At 51.3% G+C, this 17,740-nt stretch overlaps 1 protein-coding gene across 2 annotated transcripts in view; it reads left to right on the top strand.

The window, feature by feature from the left end:
- BAHD1 (bromo adjacent homology domain containing 1) overlaps window positions 1–16,882 on the top strand; it is a 34,878-nt gene extending 17,996 nt beyond the window's left edge. Inside the window, exons 2-7 of one of the 2 annotated variants that reach the window (XM_033063975.2) lie at window positions 1,545–3,188; window positions 6,293–6,651; window positions 8,207–8,366; window positions 9,340–9,416; window positions 11,422–11,513; window positions 13,687–16,882. In XM_033063975.2, the coding sequence (XP_032919866.1) occupies window positions 1,562–3,188; window positions 6,293–6,651; window positions 8,207–8,366; window positions 9,340–9,416; window positions 11,422–11,513; window positions 13,687–13,876 (2,505 nt within the window). In that variant the 5' untranslated portion in view covers window positions 1,545–1,561 and the 3' untranslated portion in view covers window positions 13,877–16,882. Of the gene's footprint in view, window positions 1–1,544; window positions 3,189–6,289; window positions 6,652–8,206; window positions 8,367–9,339; window positions 9,417–11,421; window positions 11,514–13,686 lie in introns of both variants that reach the window. The other variant, XM_033063974.2, reaches the window with a different exon arrangement.
- The last annotated feature ends 858 nt before the right edge of the window (window positions 16,883–17,740 follow it).

Genomic DNA, 17,740 nt, shown 5'->3' with positions numbered 1-17,740 from the left:
GTGGTGCCAGGCCAGGTCAGGCTCCTGCCTGTGGAAACCTGAGAACAACAATGAGCCTCATGCTGCATTTAAGGCAAACCACGGCTTTTTATTTTGGGATTTTCACCTCTGCCAGAGGCTCAGTCTCTCAGCAGGAGCAGTAGAAAATAGGATGAAAGTTGCAAGGAAACCACTGGTCCGTATAGCCTGGGAAGAGCTGTCTTCTCCAGGGCACGTTCTGCAGGATACCTGTTCTGCCTCTGCGAAATCCTGCTCTACCTGATCCATTTTTTAAATTGTAGTCCCCTTCCAAACTCCAGAGATTGAATGTGGTCAGTTTAGCCTCCAGTGCAAGAAGAATTCAGTTCTGGAGGGAATTCTTTCTGACTTTATCCTCCTATATCGCAGAGCCTGATTTTCCAATAAGAAAAATGTGGGCATATATGAATGTTTGTTCCCCACCAAGCTCTCCTCCTGGGGCACCAGCCCTGGGATATACCCTGTTTAACGGGGTGGATGGACTCAGTCACCCCAAAACACATTGCCAAGAGCACGACATCTAGAAAAGCACCGTGCAAACCCCAGTGGGTTTCAATTCCTGAATTTCCCTTAGTTAATGCATATATAAGTAAGGCAATTAAAACACATCGGGCTTATTTCAAATAGATAATCTAATTATCAGCTTGATTAAACCATATCAAATGAACAGTTCTTGTAATTCGGGAGCTTTGTTCTAATCACTGCCAAAGCAGTAGGAGCTTTAATTAAAAGCCTCAAAAGTGGCAGACCAGTGTCAATTGAGGGGAGTTACAGCCTGAATCCTGATTGCAGGGAAGAGCAAACCCGTCCTATATGGATGCTATGTGGATAAAAAGATCAGCTCTTTGCTGCCAATAAATGGAATCTGGCTATTTTGTAAATACCATTGAATGAAAGTAATTGTCCTTTGCTGCTATTTCTTATAAAACACAACTATGGGGAATGACAGGAGCAGCGGGCAGCCAGGTTCCAACCTGCACAGAGATTTGCATGTATTTAATTTATTAATGTTGGCAGGTCTCTACTTAATAGCCCAAGTTTTCTTTTCACCTGAGTAGGTGGACTTTTTGTTTTTCTTTTGCCTAATTGTCTCAGAAAATGATACTGGAACAACCTGCCTGTATCAACATGCAGGCAGTCACAGACCAGGGGTTATTTCTGCTCTGTGCCCTGGACCAGCCTTCAGATTTTGGAAATTTGATGGGAATTTGTAAAGTGTTAGGAGCAGCATCAGTGGAAGAGGGAGCTGAGTGAACAGCTCTCTGTCCGGGCTCAGCTTTCCCCAGCTGCTGTGGCATTTGCCATCACCACCTTGCTTTTAATTACTGTCGTGTTCCATGGCTTAATATTAAACCACATCTAATTGCATCCTGTCTCTTAATTGGCTTAACTGGCCATCACCCAAATAGACTGTGCTGTATAGAAACAAGCTTCCCCAAATATTTCCTAATTGGCAGTTGGTGCTTTGTGAGGAGATGGGACCCTCTCAGCGATATTAATAGATGTTTTCTCCCGTTCATTCCCAGGATTGAACATTGATCCTATGACGCATGCCCGGAAAAAACAACTTTTCCTTCTGAAACATCCAGCTGGTTCTGCTGGCCAGGCCTCGTCGCCAACAGGCAGCAGGAGGATGGACAGGGCCAACGCAGAACAGCGGGACGGAGATGCCTCGGAGGCTCCAAACTGTCCCAGTGGGTTTGTAGGGAATAACAAAAGCAAAAGTTTGCGCGAAGTGCGAAAGACGTACCCGCTGCGGAGGCGGCTGCTCCCCTCGGTGAGCAAAAAGACCTGCAAGGTGCTTCTCACCAGGCTGGAGGATGTGGCCGGCTCTCTGTCCAAACAGACCCCGAGCTGTAAAAAAAAGCACCTTCCCAGCTGGGTTGAGGGTTTGGGATCTGCTTTGTTCTCGGAACAAGTTCAGCCTGTGGGAGCGGGCAAGAGTGAGTCATCCGGGGAGAAGTGCACAGTAAGTTATCCTGGGCCGGAGCAGGACTTTGATCCTGCTCCCTCGGAGCCCAGGAAGCGCCGGCTGGCCTCGCTGAACGCGGAGGCAGTGAACAACCTGCTGTTCGAACGGGACGATGGCTTGTTAGCCGGCAGGCGCTTCCGCAGGGAGTCCGGGAAGGCTGCTGGGGACTGTACCCTCAAGGGCTTGCAGTGCAAAGCCGGTGACAACTGGCCTGCCCTGGAAAAACAGGCTGTGAAAACAGGGAAAGGAAAGAACCGGCATGAGCCCAGTCAGAAATGCAATAGCTGCGAGCATTCGCTGGATGAGGTCTTTGATGATGGGGCAAAGAGGGAGGATGGTGCCATCTCCTACCATCCCACCCCAAAGAGACTGGCCAGCCTGAATGCCGTGGCCTTCCTGAAGCTGACCCATGAGAAAGACCAGCCCCTGAAACAGAGGAGTAAATCGGACGGAGAGGGCAAGTCCGAGAACCACTGTTCGAAATCTACGCTCAAATGGGCCAAAGCTGGACGGAAGAACTGTGTCAAATCCAAGAAGGAAGTGGCTAGCTTAAAAATAGATGGGCAGCACGGCTGGCAAGGCCAGACCCTGGGCACGTTTGGGAAAGGGGAGCAGCGGGACTCTTCCAGGCTCTACGGGACAACAGAGCCAGTCCCCTATGAGTCACTGTCTGGCTCCTATGCCAGCACGGAGGGCTTCTACCACAGACTGCCTTTGCTCATGGGAGGTCAAGCTTCCATGAAGCCGGAGTATGGAAGACCCGGAGAGAAATCCCCAACCCCCAAACAGGAATTTCATCAGCCTTCCTTTCCCGTGCAGCAGTTCCCTCCCTTGCCTGTACCCGGGAATCACGCGGATTGTGGATGTCTCTATGAGTCCTCAGATCTGACTCCGTTGAACGGGTTTTATGTTTATTATGGCCAAAGTGGATACAGTGGCTATTCCCCCTGCTCCGTTTATCCCAAGGACGAGCTGTCGCAGGCTGCCACCTGCGAGGGGGTGCTGGTATCTTCCGGTTCCTTGCCATCAGGCGCTCATCTCCAGCCCCTGCACTGGTGCAGCTCTCCGTACTGCTGCGGGGAGGGAGCGGCCGTGAGCAGCTACAGCGTCTGCGGCGTGGTGCATGTGCCGGAGGGCAGGATCGGCGGCGTGCACGCCGGACGGAGCAGCTATCCCTACAAAATGCCTTTTGCAGCAGGTAAGGGCCAAAGTGCACGCGAATCCCGGCCGGCGTTCCTGGGAGAAGAGGGTGGCTCGGCGCTGTGCCTGCTTGCCTGGAGGCTGGTTCGCTCTGCGAGCGGTTCTCAGCTCCACAGCCGAGCTGTGGCTTGGAAGGGATCCGCCTTCCACCTCCCCTTCCCCCGGTTTTAGCCCGGAGGGTTTTTCCCACTGAAAGGTCTCGTTGGTGTGGAAAGCAGAGAATCGGTGAAAGGCTTTGGGCAGCGAGAAGTTGACTCACGGCTTGTCACGCTGGAGCTGAGGCTGAGCTTTGATCTGTGTAAAACGAGCAGGGTTCAGTTCCTGCACGCCATCCCGCTGTGCCGCTCCGAGCGCAGGGTCGAGAGCACACCGGGATGAGTTACTCCTCCCATCCCAAAACCTGGCTCTGGGGGCTGAGGCATCCTCACAGCGCCTGGGGAGAAGCAGGCATTGCCTCTGCTGTTAGACTCTCGTGGTGCCAGCTGGGGGCTGCAGGCTTTTTTGATTCTGTGGATTGATGAGAGCTGGCAGGGCTGCGCAGGGAGTTTCACTGTGGTGGTCTGAGTGCCTGGTGCACTGATAGTTTGGGAATTCTTGATCCCATCTTTACTCTCCGTGTCTGAAAATGAAGCACTGGAATGAGCAGGGGTGAGGGGGTATAGAAACGTCATTACCTGCCCGGCTCTCCTCTGTCCCCGCCTGCTTTTCAGACTTCCTGCTTTATCTTGGAACTTTGCCTCTGCCGCTGAAAAATACCTTTTTAAATATTTAAAAGTGGAGTGCTGTGTAGGGGTTATCAGACACCAGTACTGTGTGTAAAACCATCACACTGGACAGTGCTGCAAACAGTTGGAGGCTGCTCTCCAGCTGCTGGGAGTGCCAGCGTGGGATCTTTCCACTCGCCACGTGTTCCAGCCAAGAGCTGGCATGACTTACCCTCTGAGAACAGATTTTCAGGTAGGTGGATGGAGTTTTGGTTCAAGCAAGGCTTTGTCATCTTCCGTTGTAGGAAGCTGCTGTAACTCAGGAGCGTTTGGTTGAAGTGTAATTTCTGTTCTCCCGAAATATCCCTGCTGTCATGGTGCTGCTTCCTACGGCAGCAGCCAGACAGGGCTCGCTGGTGCCTTCAGAGCTCTTGAAAGTGGAATGCTCACAAGACAACCAGCTCAGCAGTGTGTTCTTGCCTGACAGTTTCTGTGTAGTGCCCCGAGGTCATACCAGTCTACTTTGTTCCTCAGCTTTTGCATGCGGGTGCCTCTGATTTTGTGCAGCCAGAAGGGTGTAGGCAGTGCAAACAGAGTATTTTCCAGAGCTCAGCCCTCCCTGTGGATTCAATGGTTCCTCTTGGTGCTGGCAAGGGCAGCAGCAGTTCCAGGAGCGGGTATCTGATAATGTGTCACCCCACTACTGAGATCTCCCTTGCAGTGATTTCCTTCCTGGGAGCAACTTGGATTTAAAAACCTATAACACCAGAATCATTGAGATTTTGGTTTGTGGATTGAAGCATGTAAGGAGGCCTCAGAGAATATTGACAATGCCTTAGGCTCAGGGATTGATTTTTATATAATTATGCACCTCTGAAATATTTTCCTTCCCTAGGGTGTGGCATTTTAGTGAAGTGAAGAAGAACTTTGTCTGCAAGCAGCAGGCTCCCATCAGAGAGGGATCCAACCTGACATGCCAATTGCTGTGTGTGACATCTGTCTAATTTGGTGTCTTCCATGTGTTTATAGGGAAATAACAGTGTCTGTGTGGTCCACTGTGATCTTGGGCAGTGGTTGGGCAGTGTGGAAGCAGAGTGGTGAAAAGGAGCTGGAACAGGCTGTGAGAGCTCCTTTAGTGCCAGTGCCATTGGAGCCTGGAAGTGTGTGTGACCAAGGAAGGACTCCCAGGGGTGCCACCGAGACCAGCTCTACACCAGGGCTGTGATGTTCAGTAGAGATTTTTGTGAAGCTTCATCCTGCTCTAGCTCAAGCTTAAAAACTGCTTTTGTAAGCAAAATACCTGAGAGGTGATTCCTTGCTTCACATGTCCTGTGCCTTCCAGTGCCTGCATCCTGATGTCCAGGCACTCTCGGGGCTTCCTGTGGCATTTGCTATTCGGGGTTGATTTGAGTTAAATCAATCAATTGATTTATTGATCAGTGATGATGATCTGTGGCATCCCTTGCACTCACAGCTCCACAGTGGCTTGGCTGCAGCCTTTAGGGAGGGTAAGGTGGGAGGCAGGAGTGAACAACTTCCCGTCCCTACAAGGGGTCCCAAGCAGCATTTTGACTGGAGCTGAGTGGCTTTGGATGGAATTTTCCCTACAGATTTGTACACTCTGGTCTGAGGCATCTCCTGGAACCTGACTGGAGCTGTTCTTTTGTCACCCCAAAAAGCACAGTCTCAGGTTTAGGGAACAGGGCTGCATCATATATTGGTCCAGGAACTCTTTTCCTGCTGATAGGGCGTAATTGCAACTGGTTCTTCCATTGACCTGGGTTGAGGCTTGTTTGTGACTCCTGAGCAGAGCAAGGAATTTCTGGGATGCTCTGAGAGGCAGCGTCAGCCAAATTCCAACCTGCTGAGGTTCCTGTGTGTCTGCAGCAGGGACACAGTTTTGCTGAGGGTGCAGCATCTTGTGGTTGTGTTCCACCTTGTTTCATCTTTCTGGACTTAATTTGGAGAATCTTCTCAATTTTCCCTGATTAGTAGAATTTGGCTTTTTGAAAGAAGCTGGCTGCTTTTGGCAGTGTGATTTAATCCTTCTCATTGTTTCGATAAGCCTTTTATTTCTTTTATACATATTGACAGGCTGGAACTGCTTTGGACACTGGCCAGCCTTGTGTGTATTCCTGGCATTGCTTGGGATTCAGATGGGTTTGTTGTGGTGCAGTGTCATCGGCGGAGCACTGGAACACGCAGGCTCAGAAATGGCTTTGCTTTTACAATCCGGTGACAGTGCAAAATGAAATTACAGCCTGGAGAGTCTTTACAGCATTAATGCAATATAGGGGATTTCGGGCAAAAACGGCCGTGGTGTGGGACAGTCCCGGCTGTGCAGTTGCTTTATGTTCCAGATGAGATCCGTGACTCATTTCTTCCCTTCCCTTAGAAGGCTGCAAGTCTCTGGACCAGCTGAACCTCACAATCCCGGTGGCAGGACACCCTGCGTCGCCTGCCCACCCGCTCTCAGGATGTCCTGTGCCCAGCGTGCCACCAGCTGCAGAGCCCGTTCCTCACCTGCAGACCCCCAACTCTGACCCTCAGACCATGGCCCGTGAATGTCCTCAGAGCTCCAAGCCTCCCAGCGGCTCCAAGTCTGGGCTGCGGAATACTCCGGGCTGCCTGCACGCCTCCAACAGCAAAGCGGCGGGAGGCCATTCCCACCCCAAGCAGCAGCGGATCAGCCGCCGCAGAGCCACCAACGGCTGGATCCCCGTGGGCACGGCCTGTGAGAAGGCTGTCTACGTCGTGGTAGGTGTCTGAGTGCTGGGGCTGGGTGGGAACAACACCTGTGCACCTCCAGCCAGGAAGGCTTGGGAGCTGTGGGGCTCACTTCCAGTGGAAATGGTCACTTGGTGCTGTTTCAGTGGAATTCCAATGGGAGCAGAGGCACTGTGTGCCCTGGTGTTACCTGGTGTGGTTTGGGAGGGGAGGAGAATCTGCTGCTCCTGTGCTGGCCTCAGCTGAAAGGTGACGGATCCTCCCAGCTCCGGCATGTGCAAGGGTGGCACCTGAGGCACGTGGGAGTCCATCCTACAGGGATCGTGCTCCAGCTGCTTTCTCCTGGGTAGGGCAAACCTGTCTGAGAAGCTGAGGGTTTTTGTAGCCTCAATTATGAGGGGCAGGTCTAGAGGCAGCTCTCATAAGGTGGCTCTCACTTAGGGTGTCTGTAGCCCCACAAGGATCTCCCAGAGCACAGAGGACTGAGACAGTATACTGGCTCCCAGATGGGATTTTTCTAGCACCCAAAATCCCCTTTCTTGTAAGTTGTAAGAGGCAGCTGCTCCTCCAGGGATTTCCTATCTGTACTTTCCCATTTGTTGCATTCAGGGGCCGAGAGTGGTTCCTGTAAGATGGGAGATTTCCTGCCAGAGAATTCAATTAGCTCCAGTCAAGTCCACTTCAATTGCAAGAGAAGGCAATATTCTTCATCTTATTAAAGCATAAGAGCTTGAAATGGGCCCCACGTGGTGTCTGGGAAGGTGGGACAAGGCATTGCTGTGCAGTAGATGTCAGGAGGAAGGAGGGCTGTGCTCCAGGCAGGATCTGTGCTGCTGCTTGGTGTGGTGGCACAACCTCAGCCTGCTGAGAGCAGCAGTCAGGGCAGGTTTTGGAACCTTAGCCATTGGGATTGTGTCCAGGTGCCAAGGACTGTGCCAGAATGAAGTCTGTCAAGGCTAGAGACTGGCCTTGTGCATCCATCCCTCAGGCTGTCACACCCCAAAGGAGCAGCGAGGCTTTAATCTCCTTAAGATGCCTCCAATCCTGCCTGGGAAATCTGGCAGCAGGTTAAACCATCCTACTCAGACGTTCTGAAATGAAACTCAGAGCAAAAGAAAACTAAAAATCCCTGGTTTTCATAGTCCCAAAAGTGATTATTTTGTACTGTCAGAGGGTACAAAGGAATCATTGGCAGTCCTGCTAAGGAAGGTTTTGTGCCACGGCCTCCCTGCCATTCCCTGCCCTGCTTATGTCAAATATTTCATGTTTTATTGGTTTTTTACCATGTTTGTATCAGTGAAACAGCATTCAAAACACACCTAGTTTTCAGTGCCTTTGAATGGGAAGGAAAAGCAGGCCTCCAGGTGGGCAGGTGATTTTCCTGAAGATTGTGGTTTTGCATGCAGAATGGAAGGAGCGAGTGTGTTCTGATTTGAATTAAGAGTGCTAATTTCAGCAATTAGGGCTTTTGTGAGATGTGCTGTCCCCCCTGGTGAGCTGCTCCTCGCAGCCAGCACTGTGGAGGAGAGGCATGGAGTCACCCTTTGCCTGCTCACCGGGGTTGTTTTGGTTCCTGTGCGTGCAGAACGAGCCGGAGCCAGCCGTGCGCAAGAGCTACCAGGCTGTGGAGAGGGACGGGGAGATCATCCGGGTGCGGGACACCGTGCTCCTCAAATCGGGGCCCCGCAAGAAATCCATGCCCTACGTCGCCAAGATCTCCGCACTCTGGGAGGACCCCAAGACAGGTACTGTGCCAGGAGGGTGTGTGTGTGCTCTGCAGAGCGAGCTGGAAGTAGGGAAGGGATGCTTGGGAAGCAGGGAAAGGATCTCGGGAGAGCAGCAGGCTGGTTAGGGTACCAGGGTGATGGAGAGGAGATTAGCGCCGTGGCTTCCATTTGGATTGTTCCAGGAGCTGAAATGCTCCTTAATCACTCGTCTGGGGCTGATAAATGGAAATGCTGGATGTGAATGCACGTAATATTTGCCAAGTGCCCGTCTTAGCAGCCCTCTCCTGTATTATTTCATTGCTCAGACATCGGGGGAGCTGCTGTTTGCTCCAATCCAACATCTGGTCTGGGAGCTGGTGGGAACAGGGCTCTTGTGCAGCAGCTCTGATGGACCCCAGTAGAGCTGGGGATGGGAGCTGTGGGGACTTATGGTGAGGTCTGGTGTCTGACTGGCAATTCCTGAGCCAAGGATGCTGAGCCTAATGCTTTAAAGTGGACATCGTGCTTAAAAGAGGGGAAAAGAAACCCCAAAAATTCTGTGTAAAAGACATAAATCGAGGTGTGGTGAGGCCCACTGTGGTTGGGTCAGTGCAGCAGCAATTCTGCCCTGAACCTGGGAATCACTGCTGCAAATTCCCACCTTTGGACAAGCATCTTTTCCAGCTTGTGTGCTGGATGGATTCTTTTTTCAGATGGAAACATTTGATTTTTGAATCTCTTGGGAGTTTTTTGTGCCTGGCTTCCTTGGGATGTTGTAACCTGAGTAGAAGGAGGCAAAGGTGTAGTGGAAAAGCAACATGACCGACTCCATGCAGCTTCTTGCTGTAACAAAGGGACACCTAGTTCAGCATGAAATATTTATCAGCCACAGCTGCCTCTCCATGAGCGCGGTGGGAATGAAGGGGATGGAGCAGCAGGAGGAAGCTGGGAATGGGTGGGAAAACACCCAGAGAAGGCTGAGGCTTGACTGGTTTAATCCCTGTTGTTGCAGGGGAGCTGATGATGAGCCTCCTGTGGTATTACAGACCAGAGCACACTCAGGGAGGCCGCAACCCCAGCATGCACCAGGTGAGTCCAGATCGGGGCAGGGCATCCCGGGCTCCTGCAGGAAGAGGGGGCTGCCCCAACATCTCCCTGCATTCCTGGCTGGCCTCAAGCTGAGTACTCTTGGCTGTGATGCAGCTGTTGCCAGATGTGTTGAGTGGTGGTATCCTATAGTTGGGATTTTTCCCCAGATTTATTGTCCTGTGGAGAAACTCTGGGCTCTTAGAAATGCTGCTGAGTGGAGGCTCTAACAGAAACTGCCGAGTGTTGATGTTTCTCCCTTTAATCTGAGAAAATTCCACATGTTAAGTAAAAAGTAATTTGGACTGTTTCCTTAAGAATAAGGAAGAATAAGTTTATACTGAATCAATATCAGACACCTTTCCAAAAGCATATTCTAATTCCTACAGGACTGCAGAGCCTGATGCAAAAGCTCCTGCTGCCGTTTTGCAGGAAACTGGAGTGCTTGTGTCATGTGCTGCCTTTTAATAAACCCCTTAATCTGCTTCTTAAACTCCAAAAACGTGTTAGTTTTGTACTAAAAAACGTGGATGCATCATCCTTGCCCTGCATAGATTTATGATGAGAACTAAAGTCTGACTTGAGGATGCTGTGCCAGGGTAATGGAGTTGCTTTTTAAAGAAAAAATGTGTGAATCACTGTGACTTCACGCCTTGCTCTGCTTTGCATGGGCTTGTGTTGGGTGACAGAACAAGCTGGTTTTAACTGGGAATGAGGTATTCACTGCTATGTTCAACCCAATTTTAAACACTTGGTACTTTCTTAATTCCTATTACTTTTTTAAATTAAAAGGGAGGGAGGGTTTGAGAGCAGGACTCGGGAGCAGCCAGGGAATTATAACTGCCTCGCTTGCAGGGCACAGGTGAGTTTCTAAACCACAATTTGGCACTTTATAAATGAAAGGTGAGTGTATCCAGTTGCATTTCACTCCAGGGAGAATGCCAGGAGGAATTAACCCAGGTTTTTGCAAACCCACTTAAATTGCACAATTCTTCAAACAAGAGAGAGCTTGGGCTGAGGGCTGGGCCAGGCTTGCCAGGATGACTCAGGTAGTTTTGACTCAAGGAGTAAACCAGAACCCCAAGGTGCAGAAGGCAAGTGTGGCATTCCCAGTGTCCCTGATCAACCCTGTCCCCAGATGTTCACTCTTTTGTGAGTTTTCCCTTCCAGCAAAGCAGAAATGGAACCTGCAGGGAATGCTTCCAGACTTGTGCAGGGCATCCGTATTCCCGGAGATCATGTCTGCTGATCTAACCATACCTGAAATTCTTCTCAGTGGTTCCATCCAGATTACCCTGGATATTACCAATCCTGCCTGCTGCAGAGCCAAGTTCCCTAAATTACCCTGGAAATAACTGGGGAGAAGTTTGCCAGTAGAGATTGTGGCTGCTCCTCCTCACATGTGTTCAAGGCCAGGTTGGATGGTGCTTGAAGCAGCCGGGTCTAGTGGAAGGTGTCCCTGCCCATGGTAGGGGGTGGAATGAGATAATCCTTAAGGTCTCTACCAACCCAAACCATTCCAGGATTCTGTTCCATGATTCTGAAAAAGGCTGTTGCTTCTCTTACTAAACCAGCCTTTTTAATTGAATTGGGAGGACAAAGTGCTTGGACAAGAAGGGTTTCCTGAAGTTTTGATGTAAAGATGGATTAGAGAATCCAGGAGGAAAGGGGAGACAGGGGTGCAGCCAGCCATGGCCTTGCTGCTGAAGAACTTTGTGGCATTGGAAATTGATGTGAGATCCCAAAACATACTGGACAGGGTGACATGGTGGGAGAGTCGGTGCTTTTCTCCCTGTTGCTGGATGAAAATGTGGTGCACAGAGCACGTGGCAGGTGCCTGGGTTATGTGGGGCACTGGCTCTGGAGAGTGTTCACCGTGGGCACACTGTGGTGACTCCAGGTTAAGGTGATGGGTGAAGGTGCAGTGGGTGGGTGAGGGTGTGGAGCTGGCTGTGCTTCCCGGGGCTCGGGGCCAGCTGGGTGACCTGTCCCTCCCTTCCTCGCACAGAATGAGATCTTTGCGTCGCGGCACCAGGACGAGAACAGCGTCGCCTGCATCGAGGAGAAGTGCTACGTGCTGACCTTCGCAGAGTACTGCAGGTAGGTGGAGCTCTGAACCTGCTGCACTTGCCAAACCTCCCCCTGCCTCCAGCCTCCCTCACCCTGCCCGTTTCCAGCCAGCCCAGTGTCCCAGCCCTGCGGGCTGGGGTAGTGACACTTGCTCTGCTGCAGGCTGGAGGTTTCTCCCAGTCCAGATTATGTCTGGAATCTGTAGGATCATGGAATTGTTTGGGTTGGAAAAGACGCTTGAGATCATCAAGTCCAGCTGTTCCCCTGGAACTGCCAAGGCCACCACTTAGTATGTCCCCAAGTGCCACATCCACACAGCTTTTAAATCCCTCCAGGGATGGTTACTCCACCACAGCCTGTTCCAAGGCCTAACACCCCTTTCCCAAGGAATTTTCCTGATATCCAACTTAAACCTCCCCTGGTGCAACTTGAGGCTGCTTCCTCCCAACACGTCCCTGGCAGCAGAGCCTGACACACCCCCTGGCTGCACCCTTCTGTCAGGGAGTTGTGCAGAACCAGAAGGTCCCCTCTGAGCCTCCTTTTCTCCAGACTGAGCCCCACCAGCTTCCTCAGCCACTCCTGATGCTCCAAACACTTCCCCAGCTTCTTGTGCTCCTCTCAAGGGATTCCCAAATATTGATGCTTGTATGACCCCTGCACGTGTTTTCAAGGAAGGCAGAAACAGGTGTGCAGGAAAACATGGAACTTGGAGCTAAAACTAAGTGAGCTAGGAAGAGATCCTATATATCCATCCCTTGTGGGACACAGGTGCCAGACTACCCGAAAACCTGCTGATACAAGTGCCAGTGTTTGTGCCAGACACCAGATCCTGGGATTTTGGCAGCAGCACCCCTTGGAGCAGTGACTTGGGCTGTTATAGTTGAGCTCTTGCTGATTGAATTACAGCTTCATCAGTAAGAACTTCCCAGCATCCATATTCCAGCCTGCCATCCTGTGATGGATACACAGGGCTGAAGGAAAATAGGGTTTGAATGGGCACAAATCCATAATGCAAACCAGTGTTTAAATCTCCTCAGTTCTGCTGGGTGTATGTTGTGGTCTGTGCAGCCCTGCCACGGAGGGGATGCCTGAGGCCTCCTCTTCCTCAGCCTGCTCCTTGCCCAGGGCTCTGCTCTTGGAATTTCTAAAAACAAACTGGTGTATAAACTCTTTAGAAGCTGAATTTTGATCTTTCTTTTGAGAATACTAAAACAAAAACCCCAAACAAACAAAAAAATACCAACCTAACCCAACAATAACAAACCAAACAAAGCCAACCAAACAAAATCCCCCATCCCCAAGCTTTGGATCAAAGCAGTTCCTTTCCATTCTAACACCCCAGTCTTCTGGAACAGCTACTGGCAGGAATTTTTTCATGCTCTTGTGGGTCAGGTCATCTTTGAGGGATGTTCCCTGAGGGAATTTCTGAATTCTTTGATTTCCTAAACATTGGTACATAAACATTTATTAGGGGCTCACTAGCAAAAACGAGGCCAAAGCAGTAAAAACAAGGTGGTTAATTGCTATCATCTTTGGTGCTGTACGATATCCACCAGTATGGAAATACAAACTTGTGTTGCTTCCTGCAGGAGTTCTCTTTGAACAAAGCTTTGTCCACATTCCTTCCCTTCCCCTTATCCTCCAGCAGCTGCAGTTATGGCTCCCAGCAGGACACAGGCAGCAGGAGAGGGAATGAGTTCATGGTCCCCAGCACAGGAAGGACACGGACCTGTTGGAGCGAGTCCAGAGGAGGCCGTCAGGTTGATCAGAGGGATGGAGCACCTCTCCTATGAGGAAAGGCTGAGAGGATAGGGATTGTTCATCTGAAAAAGTGAAGGCTTCGGAATGACCTAATTACCCCTTCCAGTACCTCAAGGGAGCCTACAGGAAAAATGGAGAAAAACTGTTTACAAGGGCCTGGAGTGCCAGGACAGGGGGGAATGGCTTCACACTGCCAAAGGGCAGAGATAGATGGGATATTAGGAATAAATTATTCCCTGTGAGGGTGGTGAGGACTGAGGACCTGGCTCAGAGAAGCTGTGGCTACCCCACCCCTGGCAGGGTCCAAGGCCAGTTTGGATTGGGCTTGGAGCAACCCAGGCTAGTGGAAGGTGGAGGTGGGACTGGATGAGCCTTAATATCCCTTCCAACTTAAAGCATTCCAGGATCCTCTGATAACTCTTCCGATATGATTGCCCTGCAGATTTTGTGCCTTGGCAAAACGTCGAGTCGAAGGGATCCCGGGCAGGAAAACCATCATGGTTCCTCCCTCGGAGGAGTATTCCACCCCTCCGCACCGCAAGGTGCCCGAGGACACGGACCCCGAGCTGGTTTTCCTCTGTCGCCACGTCTACGACTTCCGGCACGGGCGCATCCTGAAGAACCCGCAGTAGCACAGCCCTGCCGTCGGAGTGCGGCGGGAACGGGCGGCACCGGAGCGCCCGTGGCCCGGGACACCTGGGAGACCTGGGACACCTGTGCACTCTCACCCACCTCGTGCTGCTGCAGGTGGGAGCGCCCAGCGCTCCGTGCCGGGACTCGGGAGCGTGTGAGGAGCGGAGCCCGTGGAGGGAGGCAGCAGTTGAAAGCACAGCACTTCGTTAAAAGCATAAATGAAAATATATACGTAAAAATAAATCTATGTATATAGATATAGGGATTTGCAGAAGTAAATCTATATCTATATATGTATGTAGAGCTGCATCTATTGGGAGGGTTTGCAGGGGATAAAAGCCAGGAAGCAATGCAGAGCCATGGCTGGGGGAATGGCAGAAAGGTGCAGGAAGGATGTGTCAGTGCAGTGTTTGTCGAGTCTGGCTGGGACAGTCGGTGGTTTTTGGGCCCTGAACCGAGCCCAGTTCTTGGCAGAGCACAGGAGAGTCTCCTTGATCCCACAGGACAGACTCTGAGGATTCCCATGGTGAGAGCTTCTTCAAAATACAGCTTTGGGAGCTGCCTGGGTGCAGAGTGGCCTTCCTTGTGTCATGCTTGGATAGGTGTTGCTCCAGCAGGGGAAGAGGTGACCTCTGTTCTCCCTTGTCTTTTCCCTCCCCTCACCTCACTGCTCCGTGATTCACCGCCTAGACTGGAGCTTGGAGCCTGCTCCATGGAGCTGGCAAGGTGGCAGGTGTCACACCCCAATGTAGGGTTTTAGAGCTGGTCCTGTCCCAGGTGTCCTGATCGAGCCCACAGAGTCCTGTACCCCATTCCCAAAGCCCAGCACTTACCGGCACACGTCGCTTGGAAGCTTGGAGCTCACAAAGTGGGCTCTGCTGGGGAAAGAAGCATGTTTCCTCTTCTCTTCTGAGCACTGCTCTTCCTCTGATGGCTCAGGGGGCCCTGGATTTTCTCTTTCTTCCCAGTTTGTTTCCTGTAATGTCGTTTACAGACCCTGCTTATCCCCATGTGTCTGCAGTGGGAAGAAGCCAGAGGGGGAAGTGGCAAACCCTTTTCTTGCGTGTTTTTGGCTTTTTAAAATTCCTTCCCCACGTGACTGTCCTGATCCTGGGAGTGCTGTTGAAACCATCAGCAGCCTTTCCTCCTCCAATTTCATCCCGGTGTCCAAGCAAGCTCACCAAAGTGGCTTTGTGGCTCCTGAAAGGACCTGAGCATCGGGAAAGGTTCGCATGGACCATGTGAGGCCCGCAGGTCCTGCCTCTTGCCTTACCTGTACAGATCCCAGACAGACCTTAGATCCCAGACAGACCTTAGCTTATCTCAACGCTAACTTGGAGTTAATCCCAAAGCAAACCAAAGGACAGTGTCACATCCTGGGGAGTCACTGCACCAGGCTGGGAGCCCAGCCCGAGATTGCACTAACGTCCAGCAGAACCGACCCCGTGCCACCCACATTCCTGCTGGCTGGAACCACTTACTGAAACGAGGGATCTGCGTTTTCCCAGTCTTTTGGGGCTTCTGAACTTGTGTTCCATGGTGGAAGTGTCCATTCTGCTTTAATGTTCCATCAGTGAAGGTAGCATTCCCTGTACTCCTTGGGGACGCAGGGATTGTCTCCTTGCTCCAGAGGCCACACACCTGCCCAGCCTGGAGAGAAAACCACGACATCCAATTCCTCACATGGAATAGTTCAGGCACACAGGAGTTCTCCAGAGATTTGCTCTACATACCAAAGAGGGGAACGTGTCTGGAGGCGATGGCTTGAGGGGATGACAAGGTCTGGCACCCGCCGCAGCGGGCGGGCATCTCCCTGCAGCTGGTGGATGATTCCTGCTGGAAAATTCCTGTTTATTTCCACCTGCAAAGCCCAGGGAGAACACCCAGCTCCAAGAAGGGGGATCCCAGGTGTGCAAGCAAGAATTGTCAGGTGAAGCATCTTCTCTCACTTATACCTCAAGATACTGTTGGTGTCAAAGGGATTGCCCAGATCTCTCCTGAACAATTCACTTGGCCCTGGGCATCTCTTGGAATGGCACGGTGGGGCTGTGTTGGGGTGGGAAGTGGTGGCACTTTGGGGACACTTGGATGAAGGGGTGCAAGGAGGCATTGGTGAATGTGGTCTCTGATGCTTCTGGGGGAGGATGTGAAGTGGTTTTACCCAGGGAGGGAGGACGCTGGAGAAGTGGAGCTGCTCCTGCCCATGACACAGAGGGAACGGCGGCTGCCCAGCTGTGGGGGGAGCACAGCAGCTGCACCCCACAGAGGGTGGAAGGTGATGGGAAGCCCTAAATCCACGTGTTTGGCTTTGTGGGGATTCCTTTGCCCCTGAACCTGAAGCAGGAGAGCTGCTGTGGCCATTTCTCCCTGGCAGTGCTTTGGACACGGAATGCTGCAAGACCCAGTGGCTGGGTGAGCCTGAGCACTGCTGCAGCTGAGCCCAGGTGTGAGACCCAGCCTTGGAACCACAGTAACTCGCCGAAATTCCTCCTTCTGCCCCATCTCCCCCTGCTCCCACTTTGTCCTGGCTCCTCTCCAGGTAGCAGGGAAATTATCCTTGCCCTGGGTCCATAACGGCTGCGGTCCAGCTCTGGAGAGGACAAACCTGACTTTTCTCATGTTGAATCTGCTTCAGGCCATGAACATTGAGGTTCACGTGGTTGCTGATGCTGTTGTGCAAACAGCATGTAAATGAACTGAAATGTCTTATCCCTAATGAAAAGATTTCCTGCTTTTTTAATCTATTAGATATGGAAATATTTTTTGAAACTGAAAAATGCAGTCGGTAGAATTTAAATCGAAGCGTAATACATGTAAAATATATTTTAGTTGATAATTTTGTAAAATGCACTTTTTTGTGTCTCTTCCCTGGTTTCCCAGATCTGTATTTCATTGTTTACAGATGGAATGAGAACATTCCCTATTCCCTCCTTCTGTGAGAAAGATATATTAGAAGTAATTCTTAAAAAATAAATTTGAAAAATCGTATTGATTTAGAAAACAAACCAGTGCTGGACTGTTCTTCCCATTCCTGCATGAGCTTCCTGCCTGGACCTGGTGGTTGCAGGAGTTAGGAGTGCTTGGGAGCAGATGTGGGTGCTCAGGGTTGTGGGATGAGCAATCTCTTGGGTTTTCCATGGAAATAGAGCAAGTGGCCACAGGATAGGCAGGGATTGACTGACTTTTCTCCAATCTGCTCTTGACAGCTCTGTCAGTGGAATATTTGAGTCTTCTGTTCAGGCAGAAAGGTGGTGGTGGCAGATCTTGGCTCAGCTAGGCTTTAGGAACCCTGAAGGATGCATTTGGGAATGTTGCATTGGAAAAGTGTCTCCCTTGGACCACTGTCTCCACCAGCTTCTGCCATCTGCATTGTCCCTGCCCTGTGGCACCAAGTGCCACACACAGCACACAGGGTTCAATAGCCGAGGCATCTACACAGACATCCCAAGTGGCCAGAATGATTCCAAGTGGGAGAAGAGCAGACAGTCAAATAACCTGCTTGAGGAGCAGGATAATGGGATCAGGAGTACCTGGGGGTGTGAGGCCGAAGGCACAGGCAGTGCAGGGGCTCCTGCACACTCATCCTCAGGGGGAGCAGCTCCTGTGGCCCTGGTGGTGACACAGCCATTCCCACGCAGTCTTGAGCCATGGCTCCTCTGGAGTGTCCCGCAGGCTTCTCCTCGGCTTTCATGATTTCCATTCCATGTTAGGATGTTCTGCTGCTTCCTGGGGATGCGGCCCTTGCACACCTGGGGAAGGAGGGGATGAGTTCTGGGAACAAAATGGGCAGAAGGAAAGAGTAGTGTCTGACATGGATTTAGCTCCCAATTACAGGGAAGGGAGTGAGGACTACATGTGGCTTG

Source organism: Catharus ustulatus, chromosome 6 (genome assembly GCF_009819885.2).
Source record: "Catharus ustulatus isolate bCatUst1 chromosome 6, bCatUst1.pri.v2, whole genome shotgun sequence".
NCBI classification, from domain to species: Eukaryota; Metazoa; Chordata; class Aves; order Passeriformes; family Turdidae; genus Catharus; species Catharus ustulatus.
Note: the sequence above shows the minus strand (reverse complement) of the source record. Positions and strands in the feature narration are given on the sequence as shown.